A 15,062-nucleotide genomic window follows, 5' to 3' on the forward strand; every position below is an offset into this window, starting at 1 on the left:
AAAGCCTCCTTCACAAAACATTCTGCACATTTCACACTGACACCGTTCCTTATTCCAAAACCGTTCTTCCATTTTAAATGGATTGTAACAAAGCATTAAGCATCGCAGCCTGATGAGCAGTAAAGAGAGGTGCATAGGGCTGCATTTAACATGCTCTGATCAGGCAGTGCTCTTAAGAGAATTTTAAAAGTGGGTTTTCTTTTTTTTTCCCCTCAAGAAAATAATCTCAGAGCAACACTCGTCTCCTCTTCATTGGGGAAATCTCAACTCCTTGCAGCATGAAATCGTGCCTCAGAGCCACACTGGGTGGGAAGGGGCAAAAAACCACAGGGGTCTCAGAAGGACTCTAGCAGACTACAGGGGTGGCAGCCTGTGGGGCTTTGCTGACACGGGCATCTTTCGGGGCGAGGAGACGCGAGCCCTGCGCAGCCCACCCCGCTTTGGTGTGCAGCCTTCACCCCCAGCGCCGGCGCTGCCCTCCTCCTCTCTCCGCACATCCCCCAGCACCGAACCCTGCCCTACTCCCAGCCTGCGGGGTGCTCAAACCCCCGCACAACTGAAAAGAATTGAAGCGCAGCGGAATCCTTTATTTCCCAGCCTCGGCTGCCAGAGCAGACACCTTGGCCGTCCCCCGGGCTCTCGGCGCTCAACCCCGCGCTGCAGCTCCGCGCGGCCCGGCCCGTGGGCGAGGTGTGGGGCGCGGGGGGGCCGCCGGAGGGCGGGGGCGGGCGGGAGCGGCGGGGCCGGCTCCTCCCTGCGCACAAACCCGGCGGCGCGGCGCCGGGCGTGCGGAGAAGCCGCCGCCGCTCCCGCGTTACTTAAGCGGGGAGGGAGCGTGCTGGCAGCCCCGCGGGGGGGGCGAGTGGGGGGAACCGAGGGAGAAAGGCAAACCCAAAGCATTCCGAGCTACGCCGAGATGCGCCGTCCGTAACCCGCAGGCTAGGGCAGGTTGTTCGTTTGGCCAAACACCTGAGCAATAAAGCACGACCGAACAATTGAGAGCGGGAGGGCGGGCAGACGGGGCAGCGCAAACTTTGCCGGAGTTGGGGTCTGCCGGGGGGGCGGGCGCGATGCCGCCCTGGCTGCTCGGCAGCCTCTGCTGCGTGCTGGCGGCGCGGGCGGCGCTGGGCGGCGGCCCCGCGGGCGCGGAGGCGGCGGCGGCCGAGGAGGAGGAGAAGCTGATCCGGGTGCTGGTGCTGTTGCCGCAGGACGACGCCTACCTCTTCTCGCTGGGGCGGGTGCGGCCGGCCATCGAGTACGCGGTGCGGAGCCTGCGGGAGAGCGGCGCCGGCCTGCCGCCCGGCTACGCCTTCCAGCTCACCTACGAGGACTCGGCGTGCGGCAACCGCGCCCTCTTCAGCCTGGTGGACATGGTGGCCTTGCAGCGCCGCCGGCCCGACCTGCTGCTGGGGCCCGTCTGCGAGTACGCGGCGGCGCCGGTGGCGCGGCTGGCGGCGCACTGGGACGTGCCCATGCTATCGGCAGGGGCGCTGGCCGCCGGCTTCGGGGCCAAGGGCGGCGAGTACTCTCACCTCACCCGCGTGGCCCCTGCCTACGCCAAGATGGGCGAGATGCTGCTGGCCCTGTTCCGCCACCACCAGTGGAGCCGTGCCACGCTGCTCTACAGCGACAGCAACCCCGAGCGCAGCTGCTACTTCGCCATGGAAGGCGTCCATGTGGTCTTCCAGGACGAGGCCTTCCACATGGCCGTGCACAGCTTCGACGAGACCAGCCGCCACCTCGACATCGATGATGTCGTTCGCTCCCTTCAGACTGGCGAGAGGGGTGAGTGGCAGCCACGCGGGGCGGGACGTGGTGTAGAGGGCATGCTGATGATGGGTTGGTGGTCGGACTGGATGCTAAGAGTTCTTGGATTGGATGATCTAAGTGGTTCCGTGATGGAGCAGTGGGGCTGCCCGCTGCCTCGCTAGCCCGTTTAGTGGGGACCAGAGCTGGAGGTGTGATGGTTGGAACAGAAAGTTGGGTAGGGATGTCCTCTGGGATAGGTGGGAAAAGGACCACACAAGCATCCCTGGGTCAGGTGTGCAGCAGCTTGCAGTAGACTGGGACTGCCTTGAGCAAAGCTTTGCCTGCTACAGTTCCTTAGAGCTTCACCTGTTGCATCAGGAAGCACGGATTGCCCTTGGGACTGCATTGGGATGGTGTTGTGGCACAGGAAGAAATTGGCTGGTGGTATGTGCTCATCCACAGCTGAAATTGCTCCTTTCTGCTCATACATGCAGAACAACGAATCTCTTGCTTGTTCTCTGAGATTTTAACCATCTCCATGCAAGTTGAAAGGCTGAGCAAAGGTAGCTTTTTCTTCACTGTGCTATGTCTTGCCATGGGGATCCTTTTCCCTCTCCTTCTGTTAGAAACCCCGTGGAGTAGTTAACACCTTTGGTGTTAGTGGTCATTTCAAGGCACGTTTGAATGCATAACCCATGAGTGTGTAGTTACACTGCCACCAGCTGCTGCAAAAACATGCAGATAAATCAAGGAATCACAGAATGGCCTGTGTTGAAAAGGACCACAAAGATCATCGAGCCTCAACCCCCCTGCTATGTGCAGGGTCACCAATCACCAGACCAGACTGCCCAGAGCCACATCCAGCCTGGCCTTGAATGTCTCCAGGGATGGGGCATCCACAATCTCCTTGGGCAACCTGTTCCAGCATGTCACCACCTCTGTGTGCAAATCTTCCTCCTAATATCCAACCTAAACTTCCCTTGTCTCAGTCTAAAACCATTCTCCCTTGTCCTATCACTATCCACCCTTGTAAACAGTCATTCTCCCTCCTGTTTATAAGTGGCTTGTAAAGAAAGCTGGAAAGTCACTCATGGGCTGGCTGAGCTGGCTTGGCATCATGAAGTACTAAAAGCGTAAAAAGTACTTCAGGATGTGAAGTTTGTAGTTAAGTGTACTTCAAGGTGAGATTGTATCAAGCAGCGTGTGGATACATGGCTCATCTAAATGGACCAGCCATAAATTTCCACAGTAAGCTATTGCTAGAAGAAAAGAGAAGCCATTCAGGACTGCTGGATCAAGCTAAAGAAAGTCCTCAGCTGTTTTTCTAGTAGAACAATAGACATAAAAAATACTTTGTGCTATATTTACATCCCTGTTTGCTTAATATTAAAACAGTATCAAAACTGAGCAGATAAGGATAGTGCTGTGTTGGCTCAGCTTGTGCTACCGTGCCACAGGGCTTTGACTTAGCAGTCTGGTGTTGGTGCTGTGGTTACACTGCTGTGATATTTTCTGTGCACTCTGGACATTGTATAGGGGATAGCTGAGATCTCTGGATATGTGGAGCTTTAACTCTTCTTTATAGAAGTGCTGGAGCAGGTGCTTAAAATTGAGCTGTCCAAGGAATTGCCATTTAGGGAAATACGCTGAATGGAGGTAAAGAAATGTGTGAGTGCTAGAGGAAACAGCTATGTATGAAAAAATGCCTTTTTTCTTTTAATCAGCCTAACTTGGGTGTATGTTTGGCTTTCCTAGCATAACAGTGTGACTATAGCAGCAGAAGACGAGTGTTTGCTCTTAGCCAGAGGGAGCTCAGGATGTCTGAATGTGCTACAGGAGCAGGACTGATGGCTAAGGGCAAAAACCCACTGAACCATACTTACACTCAAGGAAGAGAGGCTTAGTTTCAGCTCAGACTTAAATGCTTTGTTGAACTGAGACTTCTGATTCAACCTTATTCTGTAAGTTCAGTGCAAGAGACTGAATAAATGCAGCCCTCTGTGGTTCTTCTCTACACCTCTGTGCTGTGCTGGGGGAGAGCGGTACCTCTCTCCATCTCAGCTTGTAACTTGTTTTCCGGTCCATGCTGTTACTGAAAGATGCAGCACGTGAGGCCTTTCTGCCTCTACTTGTGCATTCCTGTCTTTAAGGACTGATTGCATAGCTTACCTTGCACGTTCCTCTGGATCTGAGGGGTGGTCTTGTTGCTTACCACATTTTCCAGACTGTCATGGCACTTTAAAAGTTGTGTATCTTGTGATGGATACACCATGTGCCTTGGCTTACTGGGTTAGGTCTTCATTTTTTCTTTGGCCTCCTAGGAGGTCACCCCGTAGGGCAGTGGGACTGGTGGATGATGTGACACTGTTCAAAGCATGTAATTTTTCTTTAGGTTTTAAGGGCTCCGCTATCACATCTATAGTGATACCATCCTGTGCACTTACCCAGCATTCTCTACCTTCTTGGAAATCACTGCTGGTGGTGGCTGTAACTTGAGTGATAGGGCTTTTCTGAACAGTTTTTAAGTAGTACAGGATATGTGCTCCCAGACCCTCCAGGGGTTGAGAAAGAAGTCATCCCACCAGGTGGCCCATGGAGACCCAGGTACTTCTCCTTACCTGTAGGGCAAAGGCTGGCCCCATGGGTTGGGTTGCAGCTGTCTGGGGGCTGGTGTTAGATTCTTGGGGGCCCACAGGCCCACTTGGCCACCAAACTCATCTTGTTCAGTCCATGCTTTGGAGCCACTTGGAAAGATCTAGAGATGCAAGAAGATCATGATGAAAAATACAATTATAAAAGTTAACTACTTTATTGCATTAACAGTTAAAGCTGTCTAGTAAGCTTGGTTCACTGAGCTGATACTGTAGGCCAAAATAGTCAAGAACTCAGTACTGTGCTTAGACATGTTCTAGATAAGGCCATAGTCTGAGGTAAGTGCTTGGCAAAGAGAGAGACTCCTTTAACTGGAATTAAATTAAGTGTTTGCGGGATTAGGCAATAAATACAGAATACAAGTATTAGAATTACTGTCTTCTGTGTGTATAGTCCTGAAGGGATAACACTGTGCCTGTGTGCACGTGCATATTTTTGTGTGTGCAATTAAAAGGTACAGATGGAGATCAAATAAGCATAATTTACATTTTTGAAAGATTGTGAGACTTGCCCGTAGCATATTTGCTTCAAAATCTTGAAATATGTACTCTTAGCTCTCCTGCTGGGTTAAAAAATTACATCCACATTGTTAATATCACTTCCTTTACATTCCTTTAGAGATTTACAAAATATTACTTAACATATTTAAAAGTAGTCTTTTTTTCGTCCTGCTCTTTTTTTTTTCTTTTTTTTTTTTTTTCCATTTGCTCAAAATCTTTCACTGATGATATGGTGATACGGAAATCTTGATTCCATCTGCAGGCTACAGTTCTATGATAGACATGAATTACATGGGCAAAGTCAAGGGAGAGTTGGGTGAGCAGAAAGGAAACATTACAGAAGGAAATCTCTCACCTATCCTGAAATTAGGAACAGTGAGACAAATTTATTCCTGATGTTCATCTGGAAAAGATTTGGTCCAGATTTCGTTGCAAGAAATTCTTCTTTTGTTTCATGCTAATATAGCTCATGAAATATGCCTTGCTCTGCTGCTCTTGAAATTGTTACGTTACTCAGCTGTGATGATCAGTAGGACAGAACTTTGCTTGGTGTTGCTCTCCTGATAGGTGGGGATATACCAAACGTGATTCATCCTGGTGGTGCTTCTGAAACTTTACACCTGTGATGGCATCCAACCGGAGAAGTGATGAGAGAAGATTCATTGGCTGAGTAAAAACGCCAAATAGGCCAAATGTTAATTTCTTATAATAGCAGACACTTATAACCAGAAAAGTTGAATATGATTCTGATTCATATTTATCATGGGAGTGGAAATATTTGCATTCATTATTGCAGTTTTTGAGCCCTGCCATGCCTGACAGAATTCTTGGAAACATGCTTGTAGTCATCACAACATCTTACACTCTTAATTTAGGATATAGCCACAAAGCATGCAATGACGAAACATTTTGCAACAGTCTCTTGTCATTAGCTTCATACTGATAGTCCCATAAATGCGTATAAAAGTTTATGGTATAACATGCTTCATGCAAAAGATGTTTTTCTCCCTGTTGCTGAATTCCTGCTTTCTATCTGCAGGAGGATGGGGTGGCAAGAAGCATAGTTTCCCCTATGATTGGGAAAGTGACTTGTCAGTCATCATAGTTACTCTAAAGAGAAAAAACACATTAGACATATAGAATCATAGAATTCTTAGAGTTGGAAGGGATCTTTAAAGGTCATCGAGTCCAACTCCCCTGCAATGAACAGGAACATGCACAGCTCAGTCAGGTTGCTCAGGGCCTTATCCAGCCACACCTTGAATGACTGCAGAGACAGGGCATCATTTACATCTCTTGGCAATTCAGTGCCTCACCACTCTCACTCTAAAAGACTTTTCCTTATATCCAATCTAAATCTACCCTCTTTAAGTTGAAGCCATTTTCCTTTGTTCAATCACCACAGACCCTGCTAAAGAGTCTGTCACTATTTTTCCTGTAGCTCCCCCTTAGATGCTGAAAAGCTGCTATCAGATCTCCTTGGAGCGTTCTCTTCTCTGGGCTGAACAGCCCCAGCTTTTTAAGTCTATTCTTGTAGGAGAGGTGTTCCATTCCACAGATCATTTTTGTCGCCCTCCTCTGGATGCACTCCAATAGGTCCATGTCTCTCCTGTACTGAGGACTCCACAACTGGATGCAGTACTCCAGGTGAGGCTTCACCAGTGCAGAGCAGAGGGGCAGGACCTCCATCATCCTGGTTGCCATGCTTCTTTTGATGCAGCCAAGGCTACTTTTGGCTTTCTGGGATGCAAGAGCACATTTCTGGGTCATGTCAGCTTCCTATCCACTGGAACTCCCAGGTCTTCTTTGGCGGAGGAGCACTGCTACGAAATCTGTCAGGGTGAGAAGCTGTGGATTTGGCTTGCACACTCAGTTTTTAGGCAGGGTTGCCTGAAGGTGATCAGAGGGCTGGAGCACCTCTCCATCAGCATCTGCGTGGAGCACAGCTTTTCGGACTTGTAGGCATAGAAGCCCCTGTTTGGCTTCTATTCCATCGTAAATGAGGCTTTGTGGCATTTAATCTCTCATCCGCATTTAGTCTTCTGAGTCTGAAAATGGCACTCATTTAACATGAACATTGTGTCCCATCAAAGGTGGCTGACTAGAATTATCATGTAGTTGTTGAAGATAAAATCATTTCTTAAGCAGATTTGTACCACAGAATCCCCAGGAGCTGTCAAGGGATGGAGTGAAACAGCTGAGGAAGTGTTGCCTCTATACTACCATCACAGAGCAACAAATTGTAGACTAGGTACTTAAATGTTAGATAACATGAGTGTAGGCAAAAATCTACGCCAAACAACTCAATAGAATTGAAATGGTGGTGTCAGTGTATCTTACTACTTAATCTGCAGATTGTTTTATGCACACTTTAAAATAATAACCAAGGCTTATGATTGCAATCAACTCTGCAAATAGATGTAATTGAAGAAATTTGAAGGCAGAACTTGTCATATGCTGCAGGAGTAAGAAAAGAGGATAATATAGGGCTCTATTTAATTATTTTCAGAGAAGATGCAAATAAAATGTCAATCTGTATTTGATGCCTGTCTTCTGTCAGCAGTTGGGTAATAAACTTTGTTCTTTATGTTGTCACATTTGTTGCAACACTGGGAGGACAGCTCAGGTCACTGTGTCTGGCAGCATTCATGCTAAAGAATCTGTTCATAAAGTTCTTGAACTCCTTCTTATCTGTGTTTTCTGTTTTCTTCCACCAGTTGTAATCATGTGTGCCAGCGGTGACACAATCAGGAACATCATGTTGGCTGCTCATCGGCAAGGAATGACCAATGGGGACTATGCTTTCTTCAATATTGAACTCTTCAACAGCTCATCATATGGTAATGTTTTTCCTGCCTGAGTATCTTGCAAAGTCTTTTGTAAGCCTGATAATATTTTTAGATTTGTTAGTCTCAAAACGTGCTGTACTGAATGCACCACCATTTCTCCCTGTCTTCTACTTAGATTATGAAATTGCAACTGAATGGATTACAGGATACTGAAGAATAGTTTTAAACTAAAAGAAAGTAGATTTAGATAAGACATGAGGAAGAAATTATTTACCCAGAGGATTAGAAGGCCCTGGCACAGGCTGCCTAGAGAAGCTGTAAATGCCCCATCCTTGGAGATGTGAACATGGCTGGGCTGTATGAGGCTTTGGGTAGTCTAGTGTAGTGAAAGGTGTCCTTGCCTTCAAGAGGGATTCAGAAATAAAAGGTCATTAAGGTATTTTCAAAACCCAAGCCTTTCTGTGATTCTAGGAAATACACTACAGGTATTATTTATTTGGTTACTTTTAGGGGAGACAGCACCAAAAAGACATATTAAGCAGCCAAATGTTTGGTACCCCACACTGCAGTGTGCATTTTCAGCACCGGGCTGCTTGTGCCATCCCCAGCCTTGTGACTGGCGGATGTCAGAGCAGGGGCTCTCCTGGCACTCCAGTGTGCCCTGGTTCATGTGGCCAGTTGAGAGGAGGCATGAGGGCTGGCAGTGGGAATGTGTGGCTGCAGGTCCAAGGTCTCCAGTAGTCACTTCTATGCTAGGAGTTCCATACATCCCTGTTTACTTTTGATCACAAACTGTATGTGCAGAACTATGCAGCACTGTTGTGTTGAACAGAAAGCAATGACGAGCAAAAGCACAGACTGTCTAAATGTGCTAGTTTTGGGTAGATAATAGCAAATTACTTAATTCCAAATAAATATGACATGATGCGTCAAGTTAAATTAACTGAAAAATTAAATACTTTTCTTTTCAAAATACATCCCTGTTCAGTTACATTGTTGTTATGTCAGTACATGATAGAGACTAAACCTGTTCTCAGCTGCCTAAGCTAAAAGGAAGGCAATACTGGAACAATGTGTTTACTGACAGTTTTTAAAAATGTCATATGGCTGAAGCTGAAGGAAGTTTTTGTCTAGATTCTAGAAGTGTCAAAGTGGCTTTTGAACAGAGCAGCTTCTTTTGCAGGTGCAGAGAAAATATTTTTCCCCCTGCAGCCTGCCTGCCTGAGCTAATCCATTAAAATAACAGATTCATTTTGAATTGAAAACCAGGAGGAGTTGTGAAAGGAGGAAAACTTGTTGTCTTTCAATCCTTGAAAAGCTGATAAAGAGGAAAAAAAACATATTCACAAAAAGACGATGTATTTTGTTTAATGAATCAGTTAATTGCAAGTTAAATTCGCTTACATAAACTTCATTATCCATCACTAAACTTCGTTATCCATCTATCACCTCTGAGATTATTTAAAAAAAAAAGTTGAAAAGCTTGTTGAAAAGCTCTATAATGAACATGTGTAACTGCTTAAATTCAGAGTTGTAGGTACGTAAAGCAAAGATAGCACTACATAAGCCTTCTAAGCTAGCTAAGGAAGTGCCAAGTTCTACCAGCCAACAAGGAAATTACTTCTATAACTAAAAGATAAATTTGCAGAGCAAGATCAAAGCCAGTGATTCAAGTCAAGGTGGTCTGTTAGCTGACTGAATTTCAGAATGACTTCATCCCTTGTGTCATAAGTGAACCATTTGTCACTGCAGCTTCAATCAGGACCAGTCTGAAAAAGTAAAGGTTTACTTGTATCAGTAGTCACAAAACTCTGATGTTTCAAGCTTTCTGTAGACTGTGGGAGCTCTGCAGACTTGATTTCACTTGTGCCTAGAAACCACTGATCATATAGCCCCTTCACTGCTGCTAGTGCTTCTTTCTGCTATGCTACTGCTCTATTTCATCTCAGAGAGTAAAATTTCATTAGAAGTGATTCATCTGGTCCCAAGTACAAGTCTGCATGTGAGCTGGGCTCCTTTTGGAGTCACAGGAGAAAGTTAGGCACCCTTGGATGGTGATTCACCTCATCTTGAAGTGTCTGAAATGGCCTAGATGAATTGCGCCTTAAAACTGGTGATTTTGTTACCTTGGATGAAGCGAGCAGAGTGACTGGCTGTGTTACAGAGCTGGCTTGTGGAGCAGGATTTGCTCATGTAAAAGCAGCAGCTGCAGGATATATGCTGCTGTGTTTTGTAATGTGTTTTGCATTTCAGGATGGTGTTTACTAGGAGGCAATGTTGCAAAAGCGCTCAACAGAGATGTGCCCATTTGTCTTGGAGGTCTCAGCATCCTCTTCCTTTTGCATTACAGTTAGTTCAGTCTACTTGTAGCTTTTCCAAGGGATAAATTACAAATATCTACCTCCTGTCTGAGTTATCTGAAATTTCTTGATGCTTCTATGGAATAATTCTTCTAATCATTTTTTCTGTTTCTTTGCAAATTTTTCCACTGAGGAGCAAAATAACTGTTGGAAAGTGACTTGAGGTGGTCATTGCATGCAGGAAGCAAATGTGGTAGGGAAATGTAGAGACATTTTCTGTGAATTCTTTGTTCCCAGTGGCAAGGGGTGCTGGAATTTTAAGAGGCACATGATTTAAGAGTTGATGTGACAGACGATTGGCATTTTCCCTTTAAGCTCAGATGACTGTATTGCAGTTTGTTGTTGCCCTCTGTTCTGAATATTTTTAATTTTTCATAAGAGCAGACGCATTTAATGCCAAGATAGCAATAATTGCAGATAAGTACTGTGGCAAGATTACATCCCACAAAACAATCCATGAAGGAATTTAAATATGGAAATTATTTCAGGAACTCTGTTATGCAAGTGCAACTTCTTGTTTCAGTGTCAGTATTTTTAAAAATAAATATGTATAATGTCCAAGACAGAAATTTATTCACATTCCACCAGCACTATCATTTTTTTAATATGAACCCACTCTTCTTAGTAGTCTGCCTTAGTAAGTGCAAAGCCATAGCAAACCCCTCCATGTTACAGTTTCTGTCATACTTTAAGTGCTGCACTTCTGAAAAGCAGGTACCCAACTGGGACAGAGGTTTTTCAAGCTTTAAGGCTCCAGCAAGGTTTGTACCCCTTTTTTGCATCCTCCAGTGTATTTCTTTTTTGAAAGCAGTGAGAAGGACTGGGTACTGGCAAGGAAGGAAGCAATGCTGCCTCTCAGGGCAAAATTGTGCTACAGGATGGTAGCTGCTGTCCAGTGTTTCCACCCAGTCTGATAAATGGAGTCCTGATATACATAATTTTGACCCTAAACCAAGTCAAGTTTCTTGAGTTTCTTTGTAAGAGAATGAAACAGCTGGAAAAAAAAGCTGGTGGGGAAAAAAGAATTACTGCTTGTGACCAATCCTTGCTGATGCTGAGCTGTGATAAGTAAGGCTTTCCTGGCGTGAAAGAGAGGCAAAAGAGTTACCATTTAATGAGAGTATTTTTCAGGGCACAGCTGGGTTTGATCTCCCTGCCCTGCGCTCTGTAACAGAAGCTGCCTTTGATCCAGAATCACCATGAGGAAAGAGTTTTTATCCTGAGAGATGCAGGCCTTTCATTGCTTTCTCCACACTCTTTGAGGAAGCAGAGCAATTTTTCCATTGCCTTTATTGCTTGTTGGTTTTTTGTTTGTTTGTTTTTGTTCAATAAAACAAAATCCCAGCAACAGTATCTGGTATACTGGGTATTCACCTGCTTTAGGGGGGCCTGATAGGTCTTGTACATGAATTTGATCTCACACAGACTCTCCTTGCAGGCTGCAGTGCCATGTAAACATTACTGAGGGTTTGACGCCTGTACTCTGTTGTCACTATGCCATTAGCATCTTCCTTTAAAAAAAAAAAAAGAAAAAAAAAATTTTTTTTAAGCACAAAGTTCCCCAAGCATTTACTTATTTTGGTTCAGACAACATCATGGTCCTCTAACTAAGCAGAGGAGCACATCCACTCTTATCCCAAGGTCGTGTGTGTTCCCTCATTACCTTCAGGAGCTTAGTATTAGTCTTCATCATTGCTCATTTAGCCATGACAGGAGTTTCTCATGGTTGTTCCAAAAATAAAAAGATTGTCTAGTTCTGAATCATTTCTAAGCATTTAAGGCACACTGTTCAGGGCTATCACTGTTCTCTCTTTTATTAATTTTTTATGCAAAGATAGCACAGAATCTGACCCAGGGCAACCTTTTCACTGAAACTTTAGATCAGGTTTTCAGGACCTCTTAGCATCACTGCTCACTAGATAGAAGGATTTTTCTGTTATGTAGCAGCTAGTCAACTATCTTGCTTTTAAAGTTATGATTAATTTACTGATATTCTGAGTTAAATTATTTCCCTTCTTTGACTATAAAATGCAGCACAGACACAGAATCCTGATTGTTTGTAAGTATTTTTTTCCATTAAGAAAAATGATGCACTGGCAGCTGCTGCCCACGTGGTTTTCTTCTTGACTGCAGGAGAGCTGTCAGAGAAGTAGATACAGCATCTACCTCCTATTGAGGGTGCTGATCATACTACTGACTTTATTGGAGCCATTCTGACTGCCCAGGACTAAATAGTGTTGCCAATGAGGTGACATGAAATAAAAAAATTCGTGGTCAAATCCACCCTCACTTGTTGTAACTTAAATTTCTGTGATCAAGATCTGGCTTGTTCTTTGTTCTGAGATGTATTCTCATCATATTTAGACTTCAGCCCACCCTTTAAAAATAAGCAAGCACAGCATGGGAGTAAAGCTGTCTTTCCATTTGTACGTTTACTTCCCATCAGCCATTCCTCACTGCCTGATTTCCAGCTTCTGGAGGAGGTTCAGTTTTCCCTTGTACTCCATCATCTCCCTAAAGTATGGGAAAGGGGACATTTGGATGGAAAAAGGAAGGTGGTCCTGTAGTGGAACCTAGTTTGCAGCTGAAAATGTGCCTGTTTTTCTCTTAGGAAATGGCTCTTGGAGGAGAGGAGACAAGCATGACCTTGAAGCAAAGAAGGCATACTCATACCTCCAAACAATCACTCTGCTGAGGACTGTAAAGCCTGAGTTTGAGAAATTTTCCCTAGAAGTGAAAAGTTCTGTTCAGAAGCAAGGTCTGCACGAGGATGACTATGTAAGTACTTGGTAACACACTTCAGGTATTAGCATCTCTTTCAACTAACTTAAAGCTCTCTTAAAGCAAAAGTAGCAGTGAGCCTCTTCAGAACAGAAACAGCCTTGTTCAGTTCTAAAAAACTTGTTGCCTATACAGTGTTTTTTTTCCTCTTTCTTCCCTGAGGATAAAGCAAGTAGCAGCTACAATAGGTGTGTTTAGGTCTGTGCACCATTGTCTGTGGCCACTTCTGTGCACATCCTAAACATTTATGTTAAGAAACAGGTGATGCTTGAAGAGAGTTTGATCAGTCTTCATTTGTAGTAAGGAAGGGCTGTAATATGAACAGCTCACTAGGAATAATGGCTGTTGGGGAAAAAGTTTGAATCTCCTGCAGTTAAGAGTGTGAGACAAAGCTTTTCTTGCTATCATATATGCCTACAAAGAGAGGAATTAACCCGTGAAGTCAGGCAAAATTTTGACTTCATAAGCTAAAGCAGTATGTTATGCTGCTTTTCAAACAAATTCAAATGTTGCTGGGAAGTAGACTATGAAATTAATATTCTGCAGAAAGGCTGAATTTGCTTGAAAGCGGTCATCTTGGCTGAAAGAGAGAGACATCCAGAGCATTCCTAAAGGAAGACTTGAGGGAATTTATGCTCTAAATTCAAGAAAGTAACACAAAACTCCCGTTCACTAGCTTCCGCATAGATACCTATCTCAGCTCTTTAAGAATTGTGTCTCTCTCTCCCCTGTGGTGGTATCATCATCTAGTTCAGAGCAAAAGTGTGGATTTACTTTACTGAAAAGTACTAATTTAAATGTTATGTTGAGTCACATCAGTGGCTTGTATTGTAAAAATGAAGCTTTCACAGTGTCAGAAAATAATCTTTTGTTAGCATTCTTTGTCTCACGTTACTAGAGAAATCCCAGCTGGCAAGTTCAAGGTGCTACTCACTGAAGAACCTACTAAATGTGTTTTGAACAATGCATGGAACTAATTTGTGCTGTTCCTCCCTTTTCCCTCTACGTGCCTTTTTGCAGATGTCACTTAGCAAGACATGTATCTTGAAAAATTGCCATTTGTTCTTGGTTGTGGTTGGTGAGAAATGCAAATTTGAATATTAAAGATCAGTCACCCTTGAAGAGTCTCAGTCATTTCTGGCATTTCTAATGCAAGCAGTGTGACATTTTCCCAGATGAAAGAAAGCTCAAACTACTGAGAGCTCAGGATGCTGTCTGCCCAGCTTATGGATGACAGGCCGTCTTAGGGAAAATGATTTGGATCAGGAAGCTTTGCTGTTCTGTAGGATGGAAGCCCACTGCAAACCTCGAGCCAGTTCAGCATAGGTGCTGAGTTAAGGCCACTGGACAGATAAGAGCTGTGATATGGTCAAGCAGAATTGCATCCATTGTACCCTCCAGTGCCAACAGGGAGAGATTTTGCAAGCAGGCTGTTGGGCAGACTCCTTCAACATTTTTGTACTTGCTGCTGGAAGTCTTTCTTTCTCAGGCTGTGGTTGCTTATATAATCAGGGTTGGTCATGCTCCTGGCAGTCTCAAGGCAGCTGCAGGGGTGCCTGGCTTCCCACTGCCTCAGCATCAACCTTTTGCCTAGCTCAGAGGACCGCCTCATCATATATTCTCTTCCTACCTGAGATTCAGAGCTTTTGCCTTGTTCCAACTGCTTCCGTGCCCAGGAATATCAGGCTTTGCCAAGCAGTAGCATGGGGCTCCCACTGCTGATATTTCTACTTGTCTGCCCACTCTTTCTTTGCCACTTGGCTTTATGAACACTTCCCAGAGGGGAAGGGAGAACACAGGGAGGACTCATGATTTATCTACACACACTGCAGTTTCCTTGACTTGCAGGAAACTCCTGGTGGAGGCTATGGGAATTTTGGACTCCCATGTAGGAGTTACCAATCTTGGCTATGGGGAAAAGAAGTTAGGAAAAGCAGAGCAGAATGTCCTAATATTGGATGCTTAATGTGTATACAACAAACTCTTCCACACCTGCTTTTTCACAGCTTTCTAACAAAATGGGGAAATACAACTTAAGAGCACTGGGCTTGGGTTGAACATAACAAAAACACTGAGTGTGTTACATTCACGTGTGTACATGAATTTTTATAAAATTTCTGGTGCAAAACCATTTATGATGGATTTTGCCTTTTTTCAGTTTTGACAGTGAGAAAGAGATGGCTCATATTCTCTAATGGTTGTCTTGCTGCCATGTTGAGAGGGAAAACATT

At 44.6% G+C, this 15,062-nt stretch overlaps 1 protein-coding gene across 1 annotated transcript in view; it reads left to right on the plus strand.

Annotated features, from left to right (window-relative positions):
- The first annotated feature begins 1,070 nt into the window (after nucleotides 1-1,070).
- Nucleotides 1,071-15,062, plus strand: part of NPR3 (natriuretic peptide receptor 3) — a 41,541-nt gene continuing 27,549 nt past the window's right edge. Inside the window, exons 1-3 of the mRNA XM_042875502.1 lie at nucleotides 1,071-1,785; nucleotides 7,619-7,741; nucleotides 12,662-12,828. Of these exons, the coding sequence (XP_042731436.1) occupies nucleotides 1,071-1,785; nucleotides 7,619-7,741; nucleotides 12,662-12,828 (1,005 nt within the window). The remainder of the gene's footprint in view (nucleotides 1,786-7,618; nucleotides 7,742-12,661; nucleotides 12,829-15,062) is intronic.

The sequence above is a fragment of the Lagopus leucura genome, unplaced genomic scaffold (assembly GCF_019238085.1).
Source record: "Lagopus leucura isolate 7727_CA_CO unplaced genomic scaffold, USGS_WTPT01 Super-Scaffold_100014, whole genome shotgun sequence".
NCBI lineage: Eukaryota > Metazoa > Chordata > Aves > Galliformes > Phasianidae > Lagopus > Lagopus leucura.